The sequence below is a fragment of the Tamandua tetradactyla genome, chromosome 15, assembly GCF_023851605.1.
Source record: "Tamandua tetradactyla isolate mTamTet1 chromosome 15, mTamTet1.pri, whole genome shotgun sequence".
NCBI lineage: Eukaryota > Metazoa > Chordata > Mammalia > Pilosa > Myrmecophagidae > Tamandua > Tamandua tetradactyla.
The window spans coordinates 85,555,354-85,582,858 of NC_135341.1; the positions used below are offsets into that span (position 1 = coordinate 85,555,354).

The following is a 27,505-nucleotide window of genomic DNA, read 5'->3' on the forward strand; positions in this document are numbered from 1 at the left end:
TGAAAGGTGAGGAAGAGGAAAGGATGAGGAAAGCACTGGTTCTTGGCCTGGGCAGTCTGACAGGGGAAGGTGTAACTCATCCAGATGGAATATGGAATGAGCAGCATGTTTGAGAAGGCAAATAAATTCACTTTACATTTTCTCAACATGTCACCCTATAAGATGATTGTTCATTACCGTGGGAAGATGGTGGGTTTACATAGGACAAATCTGGTGGCTACCACATTAACCAAGGATTGAAATTACCCAGTGAAAAGATAAACATTCCCCATGTACTCCCTGATAGATGATACCTCAGCATCATTTATGTAGCATCCCTCCTGCCCTTCCCAAAATGTCCCATTTGAGGGACAGTCTACAAAACAACTGGCCTGCATTCATCACAAATATGAAGCTTGTGAAAAACAAGGAAAAACTGAGCAACTGTCCCAGACAAAAGGAAAGCAAAGAGAAAACAACCGAATGCAATTCATGACCAGAATTTTCTTTTTCTACGAAGATTATTATTGGGACAGTTGGTGAAATTTGAATAAAATCTGTAGATAGATTAGCTAATATATCAGTGTTAATTTCCTGACTTTGATTTTGATAATTCCACTGGGTCATGTAAAAGAACTCTTGTTTTAAGGAAATAAATGACCCCCAACCTGCCATCAGCACAGTCAGTTGGGGCTCCAGCTCCACCCTCCTTCACTGAGTGATCATGTGCCCTCTGGGCTGAGGGACAGAGTTCTTGGCCTCAGGAGACCTCAGCTATGTCTTCAGAACCTCAAAAAGTAAAATCAGCTGGGCCACAGGCTGAGATCCTGTGACCTGGCTCTCCTGAACTGATGGAGCTTGTCTCCAGGATTCATGGTGAATGGGCAAATCTGTCCAGGCAAATAGAGATTTCCTGAGTACAGAGTAGAAGACGAAACAATAAGTGCATGGTGGCTTAACTTTAACAGTTTTCTTTTCAAAGTCACTATTTCACCAGTCTAAAGTGGCAAGAAAAGTGTACTGGTTGCAGGGGAGCATGGAGTTGATATGCCATCTCAGTTCAGAAGCAAGGGCCATGAAAGTCCCCTTGGGGGAATGGTGAGAAAGGGGGAAAATTCAACTTTCCCAAGTGGAGAATTCTTGATATTCTCACAAGCAGTGGGGACAACCAAAGCATAGGCTGGGTCCCCAATCTTGGGGTTTGTTCATAAGAAACTTAACCCCACAAGGATAGATCAAGTCTACTTAAAATTAGGCCTAAGAGTCACCCCCAAGAGAACCTCTTTTGTTGCTCAGATGTGGCCTCTTTCTCTCAGCCAACACAACAAGCAAACTCATCACCCTCCCCCTGTCTACGTGGGACATGACTCCCAGGGGTGTGGATCTTCCTGGCAACGTGGGACAAAAATCCCAGAATGAGCTGAGACCCAGCATCAATGGATTGAGAAAACTTTCTCAACCAAAAGGGGGAAGAGAGAAATGAGACAAAATAAAGTGTCAATGGCTGAGAGATTCCAAACAGAGTTGAGAGGTTATCCTGGAGGTTATTCTTACACATTAAATAGATAACACCTTGTTAGTTAAGGCATAACAGAGAGGCTGGAGGGAACTGCCTGAAAATGTAGAGCTGTGTTCCAGTAGCCATGTTTCTTGATGATGATTGTATAATGATATAGCTTTCACAATGTGACTGTGAGATTGTGAAAACCTTGTGTCTGATGCTCCTTTTATCTACCTTATCAACAGATGGATAAAACATATTGAATAAAAATAAATAATAGGGGGAATGAATGTTAAAATAAATTTAGATTGAAATGCTAGTGATCGATGAAAGGGAGGGGTAAGGGACAGGGTATATATGAATTTTTTTCTGTTGTCTTTTTATTTCTTTTTCTGAGTTGATGCAAATGTTCTAAGAAATGAACATTGCTTAGATGAATGCAACTATGTGGTGATACTGTGAATTACTGATTATATGTGTAGAATAGAATGATCATATGTTAAGAATGTTTGTTTGTTTGTTGTTATTTAAAAAAAAATTTAAAAATTAATGGAAAAAAAAAGGAAGGGCCATGAAATAACTGAAGCTGGACTGGCCCCCAGGTCATGGACTGCCCCATGCTCCAACATTCAGGCCTCATCCTCCTCCAGGAGATAAGCAAATATGAATGAAAAAAAATGTTATTGTGGTAACACAGTCAACATAAAATTTTCCATTTTAATCATAGTACACGATTCAGTGGCATTAATTACATTTACATTTACAGCGTTGTGTTACCGTCACTGCTATCCATTGCCAAAACTTTTCATCACCCCTCAAATGGAAACTCTGTACCCATTCAGCAATGAAAATACTTTTAATGGAGGATCTGGAAGTTTGAGGATAAAAACATATTATGGCCCAGTTTGTTTGATTTTGCTGTAAAATGTTAAAAGTAATTTTTCTAACTAGATAAGGTCTCCCTTCACCTTCTACCACTCAAACTTGATAAAAAAAGAAAACTTCTGCTTGGATTTAGGGGCTGTTTTCTAACATAACTAAATGCACATGCCTAATACACAAACGGTTCTCAGGTGAGCTGAATGGGGATGTCAAGCCATCAGTGACGGAAGGAGCTTGTCTCTAGGCCACAGGAAATAGTTTTGCTTCATGAATGTACAGCCCTATGAATGAGACTTACATTTAAACATGAAAAAGTAAGCGTATTTCTCTTCCCCTGACTCACCGGAAGGAAGGTGATAAATAACTCTGGGCTAGGTGATAACCCAAATATTACCACCTTATAGTTGGGGGGCACTCATTCAAAACAGCCATCTACCTGATAGGTGCTGGAATTAGTTTCCAGCTGCGAGATATATTATTATTAAGAGGTAAGGCAGTTTTCCTACATCAACTACCATTAAGCAAGACAGTTTATGGGTTAAATGAATGGGCTAAACACTGATGAAGAAATAGGAAAAGCTTCAAAGGGAATGGTTGCTCAGAGATAGGTAAGGGGCAGAGAAAGGAGTGATAGCTCTTAAATACATTCATTAAAGATTTGAGGAAGGAAGTGGCATGCAAGTCTGTGTGTGACGCAATACTGTTCCAGTTACTAAATATCATGAAGAAATGAGAGGAACTCTAGATGACTTTAAAATACAATGAAAGGGCAATAAAGAGAGTGAGATGTAATTGCCTTCTTGCAATTGCACTGTGAGTAAATTGTTAAGTACTTACAAAACTTTATTTGCCAAATATGCAGCATTAATGAAGCATTGACTCAACAGAAGATTTCTGTGAAGTAGGTCAGAATCAGTAATTGAATAGTAATGTATTTAATTGGTAAATTTAGTCTGTTAGCATTCAAAGTTATTACTGAAAATGCATTTCTTGAATCCACCATTTTATCTTTTGAATTTTCTTTGTCAGATCTGTATATTCTTTTCCCTCTTTCTCTTCTTATCCTTTAAGTTACCCTTACTGGTACTCTTCAATTCTGTGCCCTCCTCCAGACCTCCTTCTCCTGTTTTTTTGTTTTTGTTTTTGTTTTCTTTTTTTTTCCTTGTAGGGCCAGTCTCTTGTTGATAAATTCTTTCAGGACTTGTTTGTCAGTGAAAAATTGTAATCTCTCCCTCAGTTTTGAAGGGCAGTTTGGCGGGGTACAGAATTCTTGGCTGGAAGCCTTTTTCTTTCAGGATCTTAAATATATCACACCACTGCCTTCTCACCTCCATGGTGCCTGCTGAGTAGTCTGAACTCAGTCTTATGTGGTTTCTCTTGTATGTAGTAGATTGTTTTTCTCTTGCAGCTTTCAGGATTTTCTGCTTCTCTTCAACATTTGACAGACTGATTAGTACATGTCTTGGGGAAGGCCTATTTGGATTTGTTCTATTTGGAATTCATTGAGTTTCTCTGACTTGTATATTTACATCCTTTATGACAGTTAGGAAGTTTTCCCCCATTATATCCTCAACTCCTCCTCCTAGCCCTTTACTCCTCTCTTCTCCTTTTGGGACACCAATGATTCTTATATTTTTGTGCTTTGCTTTGTCCATCATTTTCCTGAGATCCAATTCAAATTTTTCCATCTTTTTCATCATTTCCTGTTTTGAGTCTTTGAAATCAGTTGTCCTGTCCTCTAGTTTGCTTATTCTTTCTTTTGCCTCTTCAAATCTATTGTTGTGTATCTCTAGTATGTTTTTTGTTTGGTCTACAGCAACTTTAATCTATGTGATGTCTACTATTTTTCTATTTATTCTTTCAAATTCCTCTTTATTCTCTTTTAGTGTCTTCTTGATCTCCTTTATGTCATTAGCCATCCCATCTTTGATAAGTTGTTCCAATGTCTGTGTCTTCCCTGTTGTTTTAATTTGGTCACTAGGCAGGGCTGTATCTGTCTGCATTATGATATGCTTAGTGATTGTTGCTTTCATGGCATGTAAACATCTTGATTGATTTACTTTGGTGGTGCGCGTGGGTCTAGGGTATGGAGCCCTCGTGCACATGTGCAGAGCTCGGGCAGTGTGGGCCTTCTGCCTGCATGGGCTGGGGGCAGATGTGACCTGGCTGCACAGGCCAGCGCTTGCCCAGAGCTGGGGATCGTGACTGGGGGCTGTGCGCATGCTGTAAGCAGATGTACCCCCATGCAGCGCTCAGGCAGGACAGGGTGGGGCTGTGCGCATGCGCAGCTCTGGGAGTGGTGTAAGCGGATGTACCCGCTGGGAGCGCTCTGAACAGACGGGGTGGGGCTGTGCGCATGCAAGGGTCTGGGAGTGCTGTAAGCAGATGTACCCGCAGGGAGTACTCAGAAGGGACAGGGTGGGGCTGTCCAATGGTATGGGCTGGGGGCAGTGTAGCCTGGGTAGGGAGGTCAGCGCCTGCGGCGCCCACAGCACCCGCATGATGCGCTGGCGACAGCCTGCCGGGGGCCGGGAGGGGGGTTCTTGGGAGGGGCGGGCGAGACTGCGCTTGCATGGGAGAGGTGGGTTGGGCTGGGGCACGCATGCTTGCACTTGGGGTGGGGTTGTGGGGCAGGTACCCGTGCTGGGGGTGGGTAGGGTGGGGGTACTTGGAGTGTTGGGAGCAGCGGGATGGGGTGGGTGACAGGGTTGAGGTGCGTGGGGTGAGGGGTGAGGGGTGCATCGCAGGTCGTGGGGCTGCAGCGGTGAGGGTTGCACGTCCAGGGTCCCTAGCTTGCTTCCTCGTTCCCGACTCCCCGCCCCGCACTCCTGGGGGCTCCGGGCTTCCACGTTCGGCTCCGTTCTCTGCCCCTCAGTTCCTCAGCTTTTGCAAACAGGACTGCCCAGTGTGGTGCAGAAGGCTCTCCCAGTCACTTACACCCTGGAATCACTGTCTCAATCGCCCTCCTGTCCCTTCTCTAGCTGCTCCTTGGAGCAGGGTTGAACTCGAGCTATTCTATTCCGCCATCTTCCTGGAACATAGCAATGTAGTTAAGTATCTATTTGGAACTAGAGTAATTAGAGATGACTTCAAATGAAGAAGAAATGGAGGTTCTGGGTTTTAGTGAAACAGTGTGACAATTCTGCTATCTACAGAAGAAGACTGAAGAAGGCTGCCGGGGGCAGAAGCAGTGTCTATTCATGTAAAACTATTTTCATACATTTGGCAACAACTTAATAAAGGAGTTAAGTACTTGAGGTTAAGCCAGTGAAAAAGAGGGGAAATCAGATGAGTCTGGTACAGGTACTAATATTTTAAAGAAAATAACAAGCCCGGGTAACTCTAAACTAGCTTTTAATTTCACATCATAAGATGTTATCACAGTTTGCCATTCCTATTTTAACCATTTGGACAGGTATGATAATGACTAATTTAAAAAATTGCAGCTTTCAAGGAAGAAAACTTCAAATCTGCAGTTTGGAGGAAGTAAGTGAGCTAATACGATCCAACCCACTCATTCAATAGAAGGTATTTATTGAAGGAGTTTAAAAATGAATTTAGGAGAATAAATAAAGCAAGTACATAGAGACATGCCACACAAAGTAGAAAGTGGTCAATACCACAAAAAGGTACAACTTCGAGCTCCCATCTAAGAGAAATCTTAGATCAGCGCCGGTGGCAGCACTCTACAGGCCCCTGAAAGGCCGCAGGGAACAGAGACAGGCTGCTGGGAAAGTGGCTCGGTGTGGCCAGAGAGAAGCAGAGTCAGGGAGGCCCAGTCCAGGCCTAACTCTGAGTGTTTGGCTGAAGAATTTGAACTTTAGTCATTTCTCGTCCTGTTTATGACAGGTAGTGTGTGCTTGCTGGCTGGCTGGAGGGATCCTCCCGAGCAGGCAAGTGACGCGCTCTGAATTGTGCGTAAGGAAAATTAATTGAAGTGGTGTGTAGGAGGAACGAGCAGGTGGAAGACCTGTTATAAGGGCTCCAGACAAGAGCAGGAGGTGACGTTCACTACTCAACCCTCCTTCATGCCAGCATTCCACTGGACGCTCCACAACCCCTCATCCTGATAACAACCCTTTGAAGAAGAAGAGTGAGTACAGCATTTCCATTTTACTGTTACAGAGGCAGGTTCAGAAAGGCTGAGTAGCTTTCCCAGTGTCACACACATGAGAAAGGGGATAAAATCAGGTTCCACCCAAAGTCTGTCCCCAAAGCTCTTACCTCTCTGAGTCAAGCGATAAGGAGTCAAAGTCTCTAGCCCAGATGACAGAATATGGCTGCATACTCAGGTTTGGAAAGGAAGGCAGAGAATTAAGTTTTGGACTTGTTTGAAATGACGACGAGACATCCATACAAGAGGAGTTATGTTCACTTTCTCCAACAGGTGTAAAAATCACAGAAGGTGATAGGATAGGGGTCCTTCCAACATACGCAGAACGGGAAACATCCGTGCCCCAATACCAGACACACATTAAACTCTGGCATCCCCTTGGGTTGTCTAGCCTTTGCACGATGGTTTCTATTCCTTGGCACACTTCTGCTTCCCTCACCCCTATTTTCAAGTCACCTCTCTAGCGCATTTTGCCAGGAAGGGTCTCCCTGACCCCCGAAGCCCGGGTTAGGGCCCCTTGGTGTCCTGGTAGCCTGTTTTCCCCCTTTTCGTTCTCATTGCCCTGCGCTTCTACCTTTATGTGTGTCTCCCATCAGACTGAGCTGCTGGGGACTGGAGTTCTCTTCTCTTGGACGCTTGTTGTCTCTACGGCTGTCACAGGTCGGACCCTCAAAAGATATGTGTTGACTGACTGACTGATTTCTATTACTACCCTGGAAAAGGAACTACCCTGCCCTATTAAGTCACAGTTTCTTCTTTCTTAGGGCAGCGCAGTTAGAAACCTCAAGACCAGGAAATCATCTTCCTCATCACATACCAAGGTATTATTCATGCAGTTTACTCATTGTGAAGAGTTCCCTTGAAATAAGGCTAACACTTAGGTGAAGATCTACCAATCTTCTGGTGTCAATCAACTTTTTAAGAACCCCACTTATGAGGGAGAAAAGCCCTTCCTCGCTTCTGTTTCTAAAACACACGCAAGCGGTGGGAAAGGCGTCCGCGTTCCTGTGGGAGAGGGTCCCAGGCCCTCCCTCGTGTCGGAGCTGGGGGCCCTGGTTCTGAGCTTGGGCAGCGCAGACCGCGTCCTTCCCGCGGAGTCAGGGCGCCGCGCGTCCGTGCGCTGCGCGGGCGTTCTCGGGGGGCTCCTGAACCCCGCTGCCCTCCTTTCCCACAAAGTAGTTCTGCGGTGCACCGGCTGCCACATTCCATGCCATTTTCCTTCCACCGGGCGTTGCTCCTAGGCGAAGACTCCGAATTTGCCGGAGCCTCAGGCCACGCGGGGGGCGGCCCCGCGGAGGTCCGATTCCCGGGGGACCTGGCAGGGCCCGAGTTTCTCCGCGCGGGGCTTCCGGGCTGCTCCGGGCCACGCGCGGAGGCGCACGTGGCCAGCGCCTGGGCTTTGGTGGGGTTGGGGGGGACGAGCCCGGGTGGGGGTCGCCGCCCCGGCCCCCAGGCCTGGGGGAAGCGGGGAGGGCGAAAGTGAGACGGGCGGGGCGGGGCGGGGCGGGGCGGGGCGTGGGCGGGCCCAGGCGCGCGGCTCACCCGGGCCCAGGCGGCCAGTCGACTCCGCCTTGCCGGGCGACGCAGGCGGCGGGGCTGCGGCACGAGCCGGGCGGCACCATGGCGGCGGCGGCGCCCGCTGCGGCGGCGGCTTCTCCCGAAGCGCCTGCGACGGCAGAGCCCGAGGCCGGCGGCGAGGACAGCCGCGAGGTCCGAGTGCTGCAGAGCCTGCGCGGCAAGATCTGTAAGCGCGGGCGGCGCCGAGGGGCCGGGCGGCGGCGGGCGCGGGGCTGAGGGGGCGGCGGGCGTCCCGGGGCGGCCGCCCGGAGCCGCGCGGGGCGAGGCGGCCCGAGAGGGGGTCTGGGCGGGGGCCGGGCACGCGGGCGGCGGCAGGGGGTGTGTGTGGAGGGCGGCGGCGCCCCGGCCGGCCGGCGTGGGCTGGGGCTGCTCCTCTCGGGAGGGAGCGCCCAGGGTCCGGCGGCGGAGGGGCTCGGCCGCGGGGCGCGGCCTGAACGCGGGGGCGCGGGCGGGGGGCGCGGGCCGGGGGCGCGGGCCGCTTCCGGCCGCCCTCAGACGCAGGCCTCCGGGCCGCGGCGGCTCCGGAAAGCGGCCCCGAGGTGGGAGCCGGCGGTCGTCCCCGGGAGCGCGGCGGCGTGGGGGAGGAGGGCGGGGAGCGCGGCGGGCCGGGGAGGGCAGGGGCCGGCGGGCCGGGGAGGGCCGGGGAGGGCAGGGGCCGGCGGGCCGGCGGACAGGGCAGGGGACGGCGAGACCGGGCAGGGGACGGCGGGGCAGCGCAGGGCAGGGGCGCCCGTTCCCCGGGCCCACGAGGCCGCGGGAGGCTGAGAAAGCGCCCGGGGCCGAGCGGCGGCGCCCGCGCGGCGGCCGGGGGCGCGCGGACGGGCTGGGCCGGCACCTGCGCTCGCCCACCTCGGGCGGCCCGGCGGCCGAAGCCCCTTCGCGGCGGGCACTGGGGCGGCGGGGGAGCTGCCGCGCTGCCGGCTCAGTTCCTCGCGCGGCTCGGAAGCGTCGCTGTGGACAGAGCTTTTACAGCCAGTCGTTTGCACGTTTAAAATAGACCCTTTGGCGTCAGATTGCCTCCCTCGCCCCCCCCCCCCCCCCCCCCCCCGCAGAATTGATTCTGGGGAAAGGCTTTTTTTCCCTTTATTTGTTACATAGATCGGTCAATTCTTTTTAACCTTTTTCCGAATGTTAGTTTTATTTTCTTTAGCATCAAATTGTTTCACGTAAATAAACCTTAGTGATGAGGGAATCTGTTCACTTTGTGAAAAGATTTTCTTTGGAGAAATCGTATCACATTAAAATGACAGTTTTCTCTCGTCCAGGATGTCACATTTTCCTTTCCTGAAATAGTGGTATTATTCATTATCTTGGACTCTTCCACGTTCTTCTGTTCAGGTTGCTTCCCTTTTGAAATATTTGGGATTTTATTAAACCTTGTAAATAAACATTTCAAATGCTCTCTCCTTTTATTTTTTCTAGGAGTAGTTCTGGGCTCTTAAGAGATTACAGTTCTTAAAACTTGGAAAATGATACCAGAGCAGTCTGTTCTTGTATGTCTGTATCTAAGTTCCCAACGTTGAAATTGCATCCTAGGGTATAAAGTCATGTCAGAGTTCACATTAAATCTTCTATTTGGTATTTGCATATTTGCAATGCTAATATTTGATAATGCTAGCTATGGGTCAGAACTCTCCCTTTGATTTAATTTTCCAGATTTCACCACTTTACGTTTTAGTGTCACCTGATGCTACGTTTTGTCCACTGGAGCATGGAACTTCATGTGCACAGGTCTTGGAAGTGAGCGTTAGGGTTGGGCATTTTCCAGAAGAACATAGTCATCTCATGCTTTTACCTGCTCAGTGCCCACCGAGATCCATTTTATAACGGTGTGAGTAAAATTTGGGTCTGTAAGCAAACAGAGAAAAAACAACTTTGTTTCTATGGTTTAGAGCGTCTTCACCACCCAGATGTAGAGTTCAATCATCCAATTGCTGGGTCTACTGTTGTTGTAACCTTACTGAAAGTATTACATCTGCTATCCCTGTCAGCTCCTCGCTTTCTGAATTACTCAGTTTATTGTTCACAACGTGGAGTGTATCCTTCATAGAGAATATATGTAAGGGGACTTATGTTCAGGTTATTCCACCTGTCCCCTCCGTTTCTTTGCCCTCCTTTTAGCTGTGTGACCCAGAGATGGTTGACATTCAAAACCTTGTGAAGAGATGCTGTTTTCTGTTTCCCTGAAACTGACATGTGGGTTTTGCAGGGTAGGGGTTGGGGGGCTGGGAGGTTCATTAGCAGGTGCTGAAGTCACAGAAATGGGGCGGTGGTGGTTCTGACAGTGAACTTACTAAGCAGTTTGGGGGTTGAGATGCCAGGGTCACCTTCCCTCCTCATTGCACTGGGAAACCTCAGGTAGAGCCTGGAGATGCACTGGCAGATTTCAAACTGCTGATCGAGAACCCCTTACCTGGGAAATTTGAGATCTGTAGGGCTGAAAGTGATCCCAGAAGGAAACCTATTTTCTGGACTTGGGTAGGCCTCTTTAACTACAAGTTGTTCCAACAAAAAGCGAAGATGGATTGATTTACATATGTCTGAAGTTCTAGCGATAATAGTCTACAACCGTCTTTGGATTTTCATTCCTGTGTTAATTTCATTTTTCACAAGGTAAAAATCAGATTGACAGATTGAAAAAACCATTTTGTGGCCAGTTTCAAACAACCAAGTGAATTAGGATATGCAATGTTGCTGACAATATTTTGTCTTTAATGCTGGTCCTTCATTCCCTGAGGTCATATTAGTGCTCTAGGGAGCCATGGCAGTCCATTGTGGTCTGCAGGTTTGGGCATTAACTCCTCTGGGGTTGTCAGATGAACCCTTGGTTGTGGAAGTTGGAGGTGTCTTCTAGATTCCATCCTCTTTGAACTCCAGTGTGGTGAGTAGCTGGCATGGTGGCGCACCTGAAGCATATTTGCATATCCCACCCACCCCACCTTGAAAAAAAAAACCAGCACACAGCCCACACGTAAGTGAAAGAAGGGGGCTAAGCTTTTCTCCTTCACACACCTTAAGACTTTATGCTGTTATTTATTTTGTGAACACCTTTTTGGTTTTTTGCATTTTATGAGGCTTGCTCTTACTGTTCAGTTAAACCAGATTGTAAAAATGTTGCTGGAGTGGAGGGCCCATGACACTGTATGCATGGATTTAGCTACTCATGGGACACCAGGGAGACCAGATCGCTAGGGAGCCATTCGAAAGATTTATGTGAATTTCGAGATGCAAAATCTGTGGGACCATGATATATCCCAGAACTCAGTCTCCCTGATGTATTCAGACCAAGAATGACTTAGGCTGTTGGACAAAATAGGGAGGAAAAATGGGGTATGGTTAAGTGCTTGAGAGGTCAGGTCAGGTTTGACACCTGGGTTTGAATCTCCACCAGTTTCCAACTTCTGTTAATCTCTGTGTGGTCCTGTATTTTCATGTCTCAAACAGGAATAGTAAAAGTACCCATCTCATAGGTTTACTATAGGGATTAAATAAATTCCCCTCCCCCTTTACTTCGCTCAGAATCTGGGTCAGAGTCTAAAATCTTAGGAAGGAGTAGAGTAGGAGATGAAAACTAATCTTTATCTGATTTTTTTATCCAACATGTATGGGCATTTCTTGATTACAAAGCTGATTGAAATCAGAAGACCTGTATTCTGGTTCATACATTGTTAATTATAGTCATGTTTCTTTAGGCAGCTCGCTTACCTTTGAGCTTATCTCCCTCATCTTTAAAATGGGAATAATGCTTCATCACTAGCCATTTTGCACATGTTGTTCCCGCCGCTTAAGAATGTCCTTCTCCTTTCTCCCACCCCATATTTATGTTCAGGGGCTCTTCATCATTCCTCATGTTGCCTGCCTCCCACAGCCCTCTTTGGGACACCTCACCGCATCTGTGGTCAGAAGGTGTGGATTAAGCCTTCCGGCTGCTGAGGAATCACAAATTTGTTCATTTCCCCCATTAGACTATGAGCCCAACCAAGGTTCTTATTCATTTTTTTTTTCAGGTGTCCCAGAACCAGCACAGCATCTAGAACAGAAGTAGGCTTTTAGGAAATGCCTTACCTCACAGTGTATCCTGAGGATTTCATGTATGACTAGATATGAAAGTGTTTTATAAATGATACAGCTAAGCAAACAAGAAAAGATAGTATTATTAAAAGAAAGCTACATAGGTGTGTGTCTGAAAATTCATCTCTTTCAAAATCACAGCACTGACTGAGCTAGGAGCCCCTTGCGCTTGAACTGGTGCCAAAGTTGCCTCATTAGGAAAAGATTAAATTTTTCTAGATGTTCTGATTGCTTATTATTAGGGTATTTGAATATTGTTACCTGACTGTATCCCATGAATATTGTTACTAATTGGTCCTAGAGACTGGAAAACAAAATCTCATGATAACCGGTTTTTATTTGGCTTGGCAAATTTGAATCTTTTGGTAATAAAGTATAAATCACAGCATTTTACTGACCACTCAGTATTCAGAGGGAGAGATTAAAAAGGATTTATTCATGCTAAGAGCTCATTATTTTTAGAAATCTGAAATGAGACGATAAGTGATTTAAGGTGGAGGAAGAACCCATGTTTCAGATGGATAGAGACTGGAGAGAAAAGGGTTGTTTGTAAAATTTCACGGAGCCGTCTGCTAATCATTTGGTCTGAAGAAGATGAGGTAAACTTCAGTGAATTCATAGTGTGTGTGTGTGTATAGCTTAAATTTTGCATAGACGCTAAGTGAGAGACTAATGTAGCTGGATTAAAACCCTATCGTTTTGTCCTTTAATCATAGATGCTGATCCTATTTTCTTGTTAATGTACTTTATAAAATTATTTGGCAATAATATTAGACTATGTGTTCTATCTGCTAATGAAGTTCTGTGCTCTTTTGGGAGTTGATAAAGATTGTTGTATCATCAGAGATTAAATGTAAATTTGAGAAATTTTTTATGTATATTAAGAAACTGAAAAAAAAGAGAAACTTTTATCAGATATCTTTAGTTTTTGATGTCATTTAAGTCATCACAAATCCCAGGCTAAAAAGAAATAACTTATAAGGTTATACCAGTATGTACAGAAATATCAATGAATTATAATTGACAAAAATTTGTCACCAGGGACATGATTCTCACAATGCCATTAAAAATTGGATGACACGGGGTGAATGCTTTTAACCTTCCTGAGCCCTTATTTCCTTACTTGTAAAACGAGAGGTTTGGGTTTGGTCTTTAACATCCCTTCTAGCAATAAGTCTTTGGGCTAATGCTTTTTAACTTGAACTGTACACTTTAAGACAGCATATCAGAAGCTTTTATTTTAGTGCTTAAATGTATTAGTATACCTATGTTGCATAAGATCCACTCTTAAAAATATTTAAGATTTATTACCTGAGATATTTGAATCCTAAAAATTGTTGTTTTTTTCTGTGCCCATTAATTTATTCAGTAGTACATAATGCATATTTGAGTGTCTGCTAGGGTACTAGTCCACTGGATGGTGAACTGGGCCTAAGCTGTGATTGGGACAAAAAAGGTCTTTACTCTTTGATTCTTAAAAGGAATAATTGGTTTCAGACACTTGTATTCTTAGAGAATTATAGAAGTTTAGAGCTGGAAGGAAGAGAATGTATCTTCTTCTGTCCCCTCATTTTACAAATTTAAAAAATTGACACTCAGACACCAAGTGTCATGTCATAGGAGGCCTCCTGGGTGCTAGTCTACTGCTGACAAAAGTTCTTTGTAGAAGGCTCATGGGTTCATTCATTATTATAAGTGTTGCAGATGTATGCATTTAATATATGAAGATTATATTGTCTATCCAGTGATCTGTCCAGAAGTGGTAATAGATTTTCATTGAGCCATCTAATATCCCTCATCTTTTCCTGCTTAAGAACTTTGTGAAGTGGTTAGGGATTAGTGATGAAGCTAGATTAAACCTGGATGTTTGTGTCATGCTCTAACTCAGCTGTTTCAGTCCTGACTGCCCATTAGCATCGCCTGTGTACCTGAAAAAATGTTGCAGCCCAGGCTCTACCCAAGACCTGCTGAGCCAAGATTTTCTTGGTGGCATGTGGACATCTGTAGGATTAAGAAGTTCCACAGGTGGTGATATGGTGCCATTGGAAGGCTAGAATGGTAAACCCTTACTTTTTCCAGTTGGACTGTCTAGCCACAAATTATTCCAGCAGAGTAGCAGCCTGCTGCACATGGGTGTTTAAAGGATATCCATAGAAAGTTTGCATCTATGCAGTGGTATTCTGTATCTTCCTTTTTTTCACTTAACGGTATAGCTTAAAGATTTTTCTTATCCAGATATTTGAGAGAGCTGCTTCGTTTTTTTATTTTTTTCTTTGACAGTTACATATGGTTCATCATCTGGATATGCCACAGTTAATTTAACATTCCCCTATTGATGGACATTTAGGTTGTTTCCAATCTTGCAATTACACACCCTGCTGCAGTGACTACCCTTGTATGCATGTCATTTTTGACATTAGTGCATGTTTATCTGTAGGATATATTTTGACATGTTAAATCGATGAGTGAAAGGGATATGCATTTTTATTTTGGAAGAACAATGCAAATTGTCTTTCATAGAAACTGTACCAATTTATCCTCCCACTAGCAATGTATGATTACTTGTTTCTTCACACCTCCATACCATATATTATAAAACTTCTAGATCTTTACCAGTCTATTAGATGAGAAGACGCATTCAATTTGTGCTTTTAATTTGCACTTCTCTTAAATGAGCTTGAGGTTGTCTTAATATTTTTAAGAGCAATTTTTATTTCTATTTTTTTTGCTGTGAATTTGATAATTTCTTTTATCCTTTTTTCTCTTTTGGGTTATCAGGGTTTTTTTGTGTATGGGGGAATATTTTACGTAATAAGGAAGTTAGCTGTTTTTTATGGGAAAATGAAAAAAAAAATTAGATGTTTTGGATGATGCCTGTGTTTATCTTTGAAGAGAAACTGAGTGTGAGACCCAGTGAGGGCAGTCCAGTTTTGGTTTCATCTACTTATATAATACCTGATAGTAGAATAGAGGTGGAAAAAGAGCTGTTTATGAGGAAAGGTAAGGAAAGACTTAGAAGCGAGAGTTAAAAGACCCTTACTAGTTGGGAGAAAATATTCGCAGTATATCCTGGAGACAACACCAACACATAACACTTACTCTGCGCCAGGCAGTTTTAAAGCATTTTATGTATAACTGATTTAATCCGTACAGTAATTCTGTGGGATAAATACAGTTATTATTCCCATCTTATAGACTAGGAAACTGAGACAGAGACGCTAGGTAACTCGGTCACGGTCAGAGAGCTGGTGACCAGTGGAGCTGCCCAGCTCTAGAACCCATCCTGTCACTCTGACCTGCTGTGTTGCTCTCTCTGTTAGAGTCATGACTATATAAAGAATTCACACAAATTAAGAAAAGGAAAAGACCATTAGAAAAATAGAAAATATTAAATATGCATTCACAGAAAAGGAATCACAAATGACAGCAAACATGAATTTGTGACGTTGAGCGCAAATTAGGAAAATGTATATAAAAAGTCATCAGTTTGTGAAAAAAGAAAAGTTTGATAATTTTACAGTTTGGGGAAGTTTTGGGGAAACAGGTACTTTCCTCACTGCTGATGAGAGTTTAACGTGGTAAAACAGTGTTAGGTAGCATTTTGGTGTAGTGTCTGTTAAAAATTTAAATGTATGTACCCTGTGCATTTCTACTTTTACTTATCTGCTCAGCAAAAACACTTGTACATTTACAGAACAGGATATAATATAAAGCTTATTAATGTTGGTAAAACAAAATAATTAGAGACAACTTAAATGTTCATCGAACGGCAGAGACTAAATAATATGTTCATACACACTTCCCATAGCAGCCAAAAATAGTGAAGTCTATATTGTGAAAAGGAAGAATTCCAAGACATATTGGTGAGTGAAAAAGCAAGTTATTAGAGTGATATTCGGAGTATCATGTATTTTTAAAAATCTCAAAATGATACTTTAGTTTTTCCGTATGTATAGAAAGAGGTCCCCCAAAAGGTACGCCATTGCTTACCTCTATTGTGGACAATAGAGAATTAGCCCAATATGTAATGGTTACTTTTTCCAAGAATTATAGACTATTTGTATGAATGAATCTGATGCAAGCTTCGTCTTAAGCTGTGAGAGCTTCTCTCTCTCTACTTCTGAAGACAGTTTCCAGAAGGTCTTTATATTATCAAAATCTGCATCCTTTTCTCTACCAAGCTGCCTGTCAAATAGTTTATTAGAAGGAATTGATGAATATGTTTCTATTGTCATGCAGTTGACAGTGACCTCCAAATTGGTTGGTCATGGTCTAATGTCATGGCTGCCTAATAAGATTACAGAGTTTGCTATAAAAATTTACCTTTAGTATGTTTTGGGGAATCACAAAATGATATTCTTCTGTCTGCTTGGATTCTGCCCATGTGTATTTGTCTGTGCTTCTAAGTGGTTCTCCTCAAATGCACACACAGCCACACACATGCACGTGTGTGACCGAGACTTCTTTGTGTCTAGGTGTCACTTTTTTTTCTGTTTTTGAAAACCAGAAGATCACGGTGAGTCCCACTTTGGCTTCCTGTATGGCCTTACCAGAAATAGCACCTACATCCCATATATGACTGGTCCATGTAGCCCCAGGTTTTGCCACACCAGGCTCTCATGGTGAGTTTAAGAGCCTTGTGGGAACCCTTAGCCTAGCCCGGGAAGGATCCCCACCATATGTGTTTGTGAGTTTGGTTTGCTCCTTGAGGGGCTGTAGGGAGCTTAGGGACCAGTACACGTTCAAAACTGAAACCGGATGTGGTGAGGCAAACCACAGGAAGGTCCTGCCCACAGCTTGGTGACGTATCTCTGTAGGCCGTGGACGCTTCCTGCAATACCTTGTGAAACTTGCCTTTTCATGTGCAGTAGTTTCCTAACTTCTTGTTCTAGACTGAGCTGCAGTTAGAGGTCATTAATATGATAGTATAGATCTTCGCCCACCGATTCTTGCTTTACCACCTAATCCTGCTGGATACATGGAGTTGTGTGCCCACACGACTACTGCTCGGTGGTGCTGCCGTGTTTGAGGCACCTTGACACTTACAGGATACCTTAATTTCGAGTTGGTGTAGGGCTGCAATGCTAGTTAGTTCCCTATTTCCTTGACCTCCCAGTCCCAGATTGTAGTCATATTGCCTTGTTTTTAGGCAGAACTAGATTTCCGATAGGAATTATTTGTTGTGTTGATCGTGATTATAAAATCTCAGATTATGTATTTTTGAGATAGTTTATCATTTACTGGGAGTGAAAAAGAAATTGCTTGAAAATGCAGCTCTCTGATCATGTTAATTTATGCTTTGGGAAACTGTACTTTCTAGTAGGTACACCAGCAGTCACCAACCAGTAGTCACCAGTATGCCTATTGGTTTCAGTCCTTACTTTATGCCTGAATAATTTTACAAATGTGTAAGTTTCCAGTGGTGTTTTCAAGGCTCAGGAAGAAAAGTATCTGCATAACTTTTTTTTCTCTTTAGTAGTTCCTAACCCTTTCTAATGCGAGCTCTACATCTTGGGCAACCTGATAGTCTGGAGGGTTATGTGTGACTGAGGCAGCTCTTCTTTTTCTGTTTGAGAATGACTACTGTAGATTAATGAACAAAAGAGATTCTTATCCTGTGCTCAGATTTATTTATCCTATACAAAATATTTATAATATTAGATATACAGATATTGTTTACAAATGGAAGGATAATTTAACATAATGAAAGCATTTTTTTTGGTACTTTCTAGTAATCATTTAACCTCTCTGACCTATGGTTCCTCTTCTGTGAATTTGGAATAGTAGATTTTCTAATCTTCTAGGATAGTTGTAAAAAGACTGAATGAGGTGGTATGTTACATGGCACACTATACTCAGTTAAGTGTTGGCTGTAACATAAGCAGAAGTGATAGTAAAGTATATTTTCATGGTTTTCTTGATGAATGACTGCATTTAATATAATTTTAAATATAAATATGTATTCATACTTACAGGTGTATCTAGCTCTTGTAGTATACATCAGAATAAAGTGGCAATAGATAGCAATTTTCTAATAACATTAGAAACCACTGTTACCCTGAGCCTTTTTAATTTGAAGTATTGTCTAAGAATCTTAGAGCTAAGAGGAGCCTAGAAAATTAGCTAGTTAAGGGGCTGCAAACTCAAGTATCTACAGAAACCAGGCAAAGTGAAGTAAGCCACATGTGGATTGTGGGGATTTAATAAAGGTGTGCCTCTCTGCAGTTTCTGCTCAGAATTATGTTGCCAGATCTTTGTTGATTAGTGAGAAACAGAAAATCTGAATTTATTTATGATTCATTCTTTAGCTTTCTAGATGTTGGCCACAGAATCTTTTTTTTTTTTTTTAATACTCTGCCAGCCAAACAAAATAAATCTCTAGCCAGCCAACTCACGATTTGTGTCCTATAATATAAATTAGACCCCTTATTTTGTAGATGTGGAACCTGAGGTATAGAAAGTGCAGATATTTTTTCCATGTATTTCCTATAATAGAAATGTATTCTTCTATAATAAAAGCCTCTTTTTTTTGGGGGGGGGGTTATGGTTCATTTTTTTTTTAACTTTTTTGTTGTATAATATAACATTTATATACAGTGCAACAAAAAAAAGCGATAGTTTTCAAAGCATTTTTCAGCAAGTAGTTACAGGACAGATCCCAGAGTTTGTCATGGGCTACAATACAATCCTCTCAGATTTTTCCTTCTAGCTGCTCTAGAATTTAGGAGGCTAGAAGGTATAAATATTTTTTATCATCACTTTTTTTGTGTGGGTGTGAAAAATAACATATATACAAAAAGCAATAAATTTCAAAGCACAGCACAACAATTAGTTGTAGAACAGATTTTGGAGTTTGGCATGGGTTACAGTTCCACAATTTTAGGTTTTTACTTGTAGCTGCTCTAAGACACTGGAAACCAAAAATGGTATCAATTTCATGATCCAGCAATCATAATCATTTGTTAAATCCTGTCTTCTCTGTATAACTCCACTATCACCTTTGATCTTTCTATCCCTCTCTTTACGGGTGTTTGGGCTATGGCCACTCTAACTTTTTCATGTTGGGAGAGTCTGTCACTAATATGGGGTAGGGAGATGGAACTAGCTGGTGTTCTGGAGAGGCTGGGCCATCTAGGTTTCAGGACTTATCTGGTCCAGGGACCCATCTGGAGGATGTAGATTTCTGGAAAGTTGCTCTCGTGCATGGAACCCTTGTGGAATCTTATATATTGCCCTAGCTATTCTTTAGGATTGGCTGGAATCGTCCTGGTTGGGGTTTCCGAAGCTTGTGTAAGAGCAAACTCCAGAGTAGCCTCTCGACTCTATTTGAACTCTCTCTGCCTCTGATACTTTATTAGTTACACCTCTTTTCCCCCTTTTGGTCAGGATGAAATTGTTGATCCCATGGTGCCATAAAAGCCTCATTTTAAAAATTGTAAATCAACTCTTATGTATCCAGTTTTTAAATTACAGATTATCTTTGATTAGGGCTAATGGTTGGGTTATGGGAGTTGTGTATAGATGCTAATTGTTAAGAATAGCTAGCCAAGGAAGAGCACCCTTTGTTACTAGGTACTGGGTACTTTGTTCTAGGCATTGTGCTAAGTGCTTTACATTACCTGAATTCATGCTCACAACAATCCTGAGGCATCATAGTTACCTCTTTTTATGTAAGAGGTTGTAACTAAGGACAGGTGAAACTCAGATATCTGTTTCCTAAATGCATTGATTTAATGTGCTATACTGTACCAAGACTATATGCTTTCAGAATTATGTGCACCCTTTATCACAAAAATTGAAATGAAACTTGATAAGGAAATTTGAAAGACCTTCTGATATGCTGACATTATGTAGGGCTGTCTTATTTATGAATGACTAGGTGGCACAACAGTATTTTAATTTTACTCTAAACTTGTCAATGCCAGAGACTGTATTTTTATTTTATATATATATATATATATATAATTATTATTATTTTTAATTGGAGAGGGTGCATGGTCCAAAAATCGAACCTGGGTCTCCCGCTTGGAAGGTGGGTACACTAACCTCTGAACTACCTGTGCACCCTGTATATTTTTATTTTCTTGAGTAGTTTTTTTGAGACATATTCACACCATAAAATCTATTCCAAAGTATACAGTCACTGGCTCTCAGTATAATCACAGAGTTGTGCATTCATGATGCAATTAATTGTAGAACATTTTTATTCTTAAAAGAAAAAGCTCATGCCCTATATGTTCCCCTATTACTGACACTTAGCATTGGTGTTGCACCTGGGTTACAATTGATGACAGAATATTAAAAAATATGACTGTTAACTATAGTCCATAGATTGTGTTAGGTGTATTTTCTCCCATATACCTTCCTACTATTAATACCTTGTAATAGTTACGTGCATTTGTTTTAGTTCATGAAAGAACATTCTTGTATTTGTACTATTAACCACAGTCATTGTCCACAATAGTGTTCACTGTTGTGTAGTCCCACGTCTTACTTTCCTTCTAGTGACATGCATGACCTTCAACTTCCCCTTTCTACCACATTCATATTCATAAACCAGCACTGTTAATTACACTCAAAATAATGTGCTACCATCACTACTATCCATATTCAAACATTTACAATCAACCTTATTAAAAATTCTGCACAAATTAAGCATCAGCTCCCCATTCTCTACCCTCATTATATTTCATGGTAACCTATATTCTAGATATTAAACCCATAAGCTTACTCATAATTAGTTCTTATTAGTGACATCCTACAGTATTTGTCCTTTTATGTCTGGCTTATTTCACTCAACATATTGTCTTTGGGATTCATCTATTATTGCATGTATCAGGACTTCATTCCTTCTTACAGCTGAATAATCCATTGTGTGTTTGTGTGTGTGTATATTTATATTATATATATATGTGTGTATATATATTATATATATGTATATGTATATATGTGTGCTTATACACACACACACATACATATTTGGTTTACCCATTCATAAGCTGATGGACCCTTGGATTGCTTCCATCTTTTGGCAGTTGTGAATAATGCTGTAGTGCATATTGGTGTGCAAATGTCTGTTCATGTCCCTGCTTTCAGCTGGGTATATAGCCAGTAGCAAGGTTGCTGGATCATATGTCAGTTCTATACTTAGCTTCCTAAGTACCCATCAAACTGTTTTCCATAGCTCCTGCACCATTTTACTTTCCCACCAGCAAAGAATGATTGTTCCTATTTCTTTACATCCTCTCCAACACTTGGAGATTCCTGTTTTTTAACAGTGGCCGTTCTAGTAGGTGTGAAATTATATCTCATTGTGGTTTTGATTTGTGATTCCCTAATAGCTAGTGGTGTTCAGCTGCTTTTCATTTGCTTTTTTGGTCGTTTGTTTTTCTGCTTTGGAAAAATGTCTGTTCAAGTCTTTTGTCCATTTTTTAATTGGATTATTGTCTTTTTATTATTGAGGTATAGGATTTCTTTATATATTCTGGATATTGACCCCTTACTGGATATGTTATTTTGTAATATTTCTTCCCACTGAGTATGCTGTCTTTTCATTTTCTTGATTGTCCTTTGTAGCAAAAAAGGTTTTAATTTTGAGGAGGTCCCTTTTTTGTTGTTGTTGTCACTTATGCTTTGGGTGTGAAGTCTAAGAAACTTGCTTACCACAGGATCTTGAAGATTCTTCCCTATATTTTCTTCTAAGAGTTTTATGGTCCTGGCTCTTATATTTAGGTATTTGATCCATTTTGAGTTAATTTTTTTTAAGCTTTGAGATGGGGTCTGTTTTCTGTATGCATATCCAGTTCTCCCAGTACCATTTGTTGGTGGGACTGTTGTATCTCAGCCTTGTCAAAAATTAATTGACTGTAGATGTTGAGATCTGTTTCTGAGCTCTCAATTCAGTTCCATTGGTCAGTATATCTATCTTTATGTAAGTACTATGCTGTTTTAACCACCGTAGCTTTGTAATGTGCTTTATTCAGTCCTCCAACTATGTTCTTCCTTTTCAAAATGTTTTTGTCTATTTGGGGCCCGTTACGTTTCCAAATAAATTTGATAATTAGCTTTTTGAGTTCTGCAAAATAGGCTGTTAGAATTTTGGTGTGGATAGCATTAAATCTGTAAATCAATTTGGGTAGAACTGAAAACTTAATGATGTTTAGATTCTTCCATTTAATTTACTTAGGCCTTCTTTGATTTCATTTCATAGTGTTTTGTAGTTTTCTTTGTATAGATTCATTAAATCCTTGGTTAAATTTACTCCTAGATAGTCGATTCTTTTTTTTTTAATTGTATAATGTAACATATATACATTGCAAAGAAAGAAAAAGGCAATAGTTTTCAAAGCTCTCTTCAACAGGTAGTTATAGGACAGATCCCAGAGTTAGTCATGGGCTACCATACCATCATCTCCAATTTTTCCTTCTAGCTGCTCCAGAATATTGGAATATATTTTAGCATGGGCAGGCACCAGGAATCAAACCCAGCTCTCTGGCATGGAAGGCAAGAAATCTGCCACTGAGCCACCATTGCACCACCTGGAATATATGTTATTTTTTATATATATATATATTTTTTAAATTTTTTTTATTAATCAAAAAAAAGAAAAGAAATTAACACAACATTTAGAAATCATTCCATTCTACACATGCACTCAGTAATTCTTAGTATCATCACATAAATGTATGATCATCATTTCTTAGTACATTTGCATCGATTTAGGAAAAGAACTAGCAAAAGAGCAGAAAAAGATATAGAATGTTAATATAGAGAAGAGAATTAAAATAATAATACTAATAAAAATATATATATATAAAAAGGAAAAAGAAAAAAACAAAAACAAAAGATACAAACACACAAACAAACAAACAAAAAACCATATTTCAGGTGCAGCTTCATTCAGTGTTCCAACCTAGTTACATTACACTTAGGTATTATTGTGCTGTCCATTCTTGAGTTTTTGTATCTAGTCCTGTTGCACAGTCTGTATCCCTTCAGCTCCAATTACCCACTATCTTACCCCGTTTCTAACTCCTGCTGGTCTCTGTTACCAATGATATATTCCAAGCTGATTCTCGAATGTCGGTTCACATCAGTGGGACCATACAGTATTTGTCCTTTAGTTTTGGGCTAGACTCACTCAGCATAATGTTCTCTAGGTCCATCCATGTTATTACATGCTTCACAAGCTTAGTCCGTCTTAAAGCTGCATAATATTCCATCGTACGCATATACCACAGTTTGTTTAGCCACCCGTCTGCCGATGGACATTTTGACTGTTTCCATCTCTTTGCAATTGTAGATAATGCTGCTATAAACACTGGTGTGCAAATGTCCGTCCGTGTCTTTGCCCTTAAGTCCTTTGAGTAGATACCCAGCAGTGGTATTGCTGGGTCGTAATCCATTCTGCCATTCTATGTCTTTTGATTGTGAAATTCAGTCCATTAACTTTTAGTGTTATTACTGTTTGGATAATATTTTCCTCTACCATTTTGGCTTTTTTATTATATATATCATATCTGATTTTCCTTCTTTCTACACTTTACTCCATACCTCTCTCTTCTGTCTTTTTGTATCTGACTCTACTGCTCCCTTTAGTATTTCTTGCAGAGCTGGTCTCCTGGTCACAAATTCTCTCAGTGACTTTTTGTCTATAAATGTTTTAATTTCTCCTTCATTTTTGAAGGACAATTTTGCTGGATATAGGAGTCTTGGTTGGCAGTTTTTCTCTTTTAGTAATTTAAATATATCATCCCACTGTCTTCTAGCTTCCATGGTTTCTGCTGAGAAATCTACACATAGTCTTATTGGGTTTCCCTTGTATGTGACAGATTGTTTTTCTCTTGCTGCTTTCAAGATCCTCTCTTTCTCTTTGACCTCTGACATTCTAACTAGTAAATGTCTTGGAGAACGCCTATTTGGGTCTAATCTCTTTGGGGTGCGCTGCACTTCTTGGATCTGTAAATTTAGGTCTTTCATAAGAGTTGGGAAATTTTCAGTGATAATTTCTTCCATTAGTTTTTCTCCTCTTCCCTTCTCTTCTCCTTCTGGGACACCCACAACACGTATATTTGTGCGCTTCATATTGTCATTCAGTTCCCTGATCCCCTGCTCAAGTTTTTCCATTCTTTTCCCTATAGTTTCTGTTTCTTTTTGGAATTCAGATGTTCCATCCTCCAGTTCACTAATTGTAGCTTCTGTCTCTTTAGATCTACCATTGTAGGTATCCATTGTTTTTTCCATTTTTTCTTCTTTGTCCTTCACTCCCATAAGTTCTGTGATTTGTTTTTTCAGATTTTCTATTTCTTCTTTTTGTTCAGTCCATGTCTTCTTCATGTCCTCCCTCAATTTACTGATTTGGTTTTTGAAGAGTTTTTCCATTTCTGTTCGTATATTCAGCATTAGTTGTCTCAGCTCCTGTATCTCATTTGAACTATTGGTTTGTTCCTTTGACTGGGCCATATCTTCAATTTTCAGAGCATCATCCATTATTTTCTGCTGGTGTCTGGGCATTTGATCAAATTTCCCTGAGTGTGGGACCCAGCTGGTTGAAAGGATTTTCTGTGAAATCTCTGGGCTCTGTTTTTCTTTTCCTGCCCAGTAGGTGGCGCTCCTGGCGCTCGTCTGTCTGCACGGCAGTCGGCCTGGGAAACCGCGCGTGGAGGTGGGGGGTCGCCGGCCGCCACGGCTTGGGGGAGTGCCGGTCCAAATTGCCCAGCTGGCCCGAGACACCAAGCGTGACGGGAGGGCCCCGCTATCCAACGTTCCCAGTCAGACCGGGGAGCCACGTGCGTGGAGGGGACCCCAGTCACCAGCCGCCCTGGCCGGGAAAACGCGCACCCCTCGGGTATCTCACCGCAGCAGATTCTCCCTGCCCGTTCAGCTCTTCCAGAATGGGGTACGCTGTCTTTTTGGTCTCTGTCGTGACTCCGGGAGCTGTTTCGTATTGTTTCGGTTTCTTTAGTTGCTTTTCTGGAGGAGGAACTAAGACCCGTCCGTCTTAGTAAGCCGCCATCTTCTCCGGAAGTCCTATATATTTTTTTTATCATCACTTTTTTTCTTTTTTTTGTGTGAAAAATAACATATAAACAAAACAATAAATTTCAAAGCACAGCACAATGATTAGTTATAGAACAGATTTCAGAGTTTGGATGAGTTACAGTTCGACAATTTCAGGTTTGTACTCCTAGCTGCTCTAAGATACTGGACACTAAAAGAGATACCGATATAATGATTCAGTAGTCCTGGTCGTTTATTAAACCTGACCTTCTCTGTATAACTCCATCATCACCTCTGATCTTTCTCCCACTCTTTAGGTGTACCTGGGCTATGCCCATTCTAACTTTTTCCTGTTGGAAGGGCTTTCAATAATAAGGGATTGAGAGATGGAACTGGCTGATATTCTGGAAATGCTGGCTCCTCTAGTTTTAGGACTTATCTGGTCCAGGCACCGTTCTGGAGGTTGTAGGTGCATAGAACCTTTGTAGAATCTTACATATTGCCCTAGGTGTTCTTTAGGATTGACTGGAATGGTTTTGGTTGGGGTTTGATAAGCTAGGATAGGTAGCAATGTCTGACTGAAGTTTGTGTGAGAGCAACCTCCAGTAGCCTCTTGACTCTATTTGAACTCTCTCAGACACTGATACCTTATTTGTTACACTTCTTTCCCCCCTTTTGGTCAGGAGGGCATTGTTGATCCCACAGAGCCAGGGCCAGACTCATCACAGGGAGTCATCTCCCACACCTCCAGGGAAACTTTAACCCCTGGATATCATGTCCCATGTAGTAGGGAGAGCAATGATTTCACTTAAAGAGTTGGGCTCTGAGAGAGTGAGGCCACATCTGAGCAACAAAAGAGGTCCTTCAAAGATGATTCTTAGGCACACCTGCAGGTAGGCTAAGCTTTTCTGCTACATACATAAGCTTCACAAGAGCAAGCCTCAAGATCAAGGACTTGACCTATTGACTTGGGTGTCCCTAATATTTTACCCAGTATCAGGGGTTTCCCCTGTGGTAAAGTTTAATAGTTCCATATTTTTTCTCCCATCCCAGAAGCCACTTTGCCAGTACTTTTTGATTATCTGCTTAATATATTTTGGAATTTAGCCAGGCATTGCATTAAATTATTTAGGATTAAAGGTCCTCATTTTTATCCTGAGCTCCCTGTGTTTCAGTTCTTTAAATGAGCAATCTAGACAGGTTGAGTTAGATTTTGTGCTGCAGAAAATTTAGGTTCTGGACAAAATAAACCTTTCTTCCTTTAAGGTGAGGTGCTAAAATACAAACACTGTCTTCCTTACCCTTGTGTTCTGAATTACCTTAGTCCTGACCTGTTCACCTTTGTTCTTATCTCTGAGTACCAGGCTATACATATATAAAACAACCTCTAAAAATCCAGAAATAATAATAACCATTCTGTACGAAATGTGACTGCTACAAGAGCTTACAATCTGTGGCCCTGTTTTCTTATAAGCATTTTCTAAATGAGCCCCAACAGTAATTGCTCTTTTGTTTCTGGCTTATTTTGCCTCACCAAACGTCCCACAGGTTTATTCACAATGTTGCATGCCTCACAGCTTTGCTCCTTTTTGTAGCAGCACAATATTCGATCGTGAATATACACCATCATTTGCCAATCTACTTCTCGGTCAGTGCATCCTTCAGCTACCTTTACCATGGTCATAAAAGTGGAGTCATACAGTATCTATCGTTTTGTGTCTGGCTTATTTCACTTAGCATTATGTCCTTGTTCTAGTTTACTAGCTGCCAGAATGCAATATACCAGAACCAGAATGGCTTTTAAAAGGGGGAATTTAATGGGTTGCTAGTTTACAGTTCTAAGGCCGAGAAAATCTCCCAATTAAAACAAGTCTATAAAATGTCCAATCTAAGGCATCCATCCAGGGAAAGATACCTTGGTTCAAGAAGGCCGATTAAGTTCAGAGTTTCTCTCTCAAGTGAGAAGGCACATGGCAAACACAGTCAGGGCTTCTCTCTCGGCTGGAAGGGCACATGGCGAACACGGTGTCATCTGCTAGCTTTCTCTCCCGGCTTCCAGTTTCATGAAGCTCCCTGGGAGGCGTTTTCCTTCTTCATCTCCAAAGGTTGCTGGCTGGTGGACTCTCTGCTTCGTTATGCTGCAGCATTCTCTGCTCTCTGAATCTCCCATTCTCAAAAACGTTTCCTCTTTTATAGGACTCCAGTAAACCAGTCAAGACCCACCCAAATGGGTGGGAACATGTCATCACCTAATCCAGTTTAACAACCACTCTCCACTAAATCACATCATCCAGGGAGATGATCTGATTACAATTTTAAACATACAGTATTGAATAGGGATTATTTGTCAGTAATTCCCTACCAAACCAAAGCCTGGATCT

General features: G+C 42.1%; 2 protein-coding genes across 4 annotated transcripts in view; one reads left to right on the plus strand and one right to left on the minus strand.

The window, feature by feature from the left end:
• The first annotated feature begins 8,096 nt into the window (after window positions 1-8,096).
• RASA2 (RAS p21 protein activator 2) overlaps window positions 8,097-27,505 on the plus strand; it is a 125,321-nt gene continuing 105,912 nt past the window's right edge. For both annotated transcript variants that reach the window (XM_077130287.1, XM_077130288.1), the window contains exon 1: window positions 8,097-8,220. In XM_077130287.1, coding sequence (XP_076986402.1) covers window positions 8,097-8,220 — 124 coding nt within the window. The remainder of the gene's footprint in view (window positions 8,221-27,505) is intronic.
• LOC143657668 (uncharacterized) overlaps window positions 9,174-27,505 on the minus strand; it is a 130,496-nt gene continuing 112,164 nt past the window's right edge. For both annotated transcript variants that reach the window (XM_077130292.1, XM_077130289.1), the window contains one exon: window positions 9,174-9,902. Coding sequence is in view for 1 of the 2 variants with exons in the window: in XM_077130289.1 (XP_076986404.1) it covers window positions 9,854-9,902 (49 nt within the window). In the remaining variant the exon portion in view is untranslated. The remainder of the gene's footprint in view (window positions 9,903-27,505) is intronic.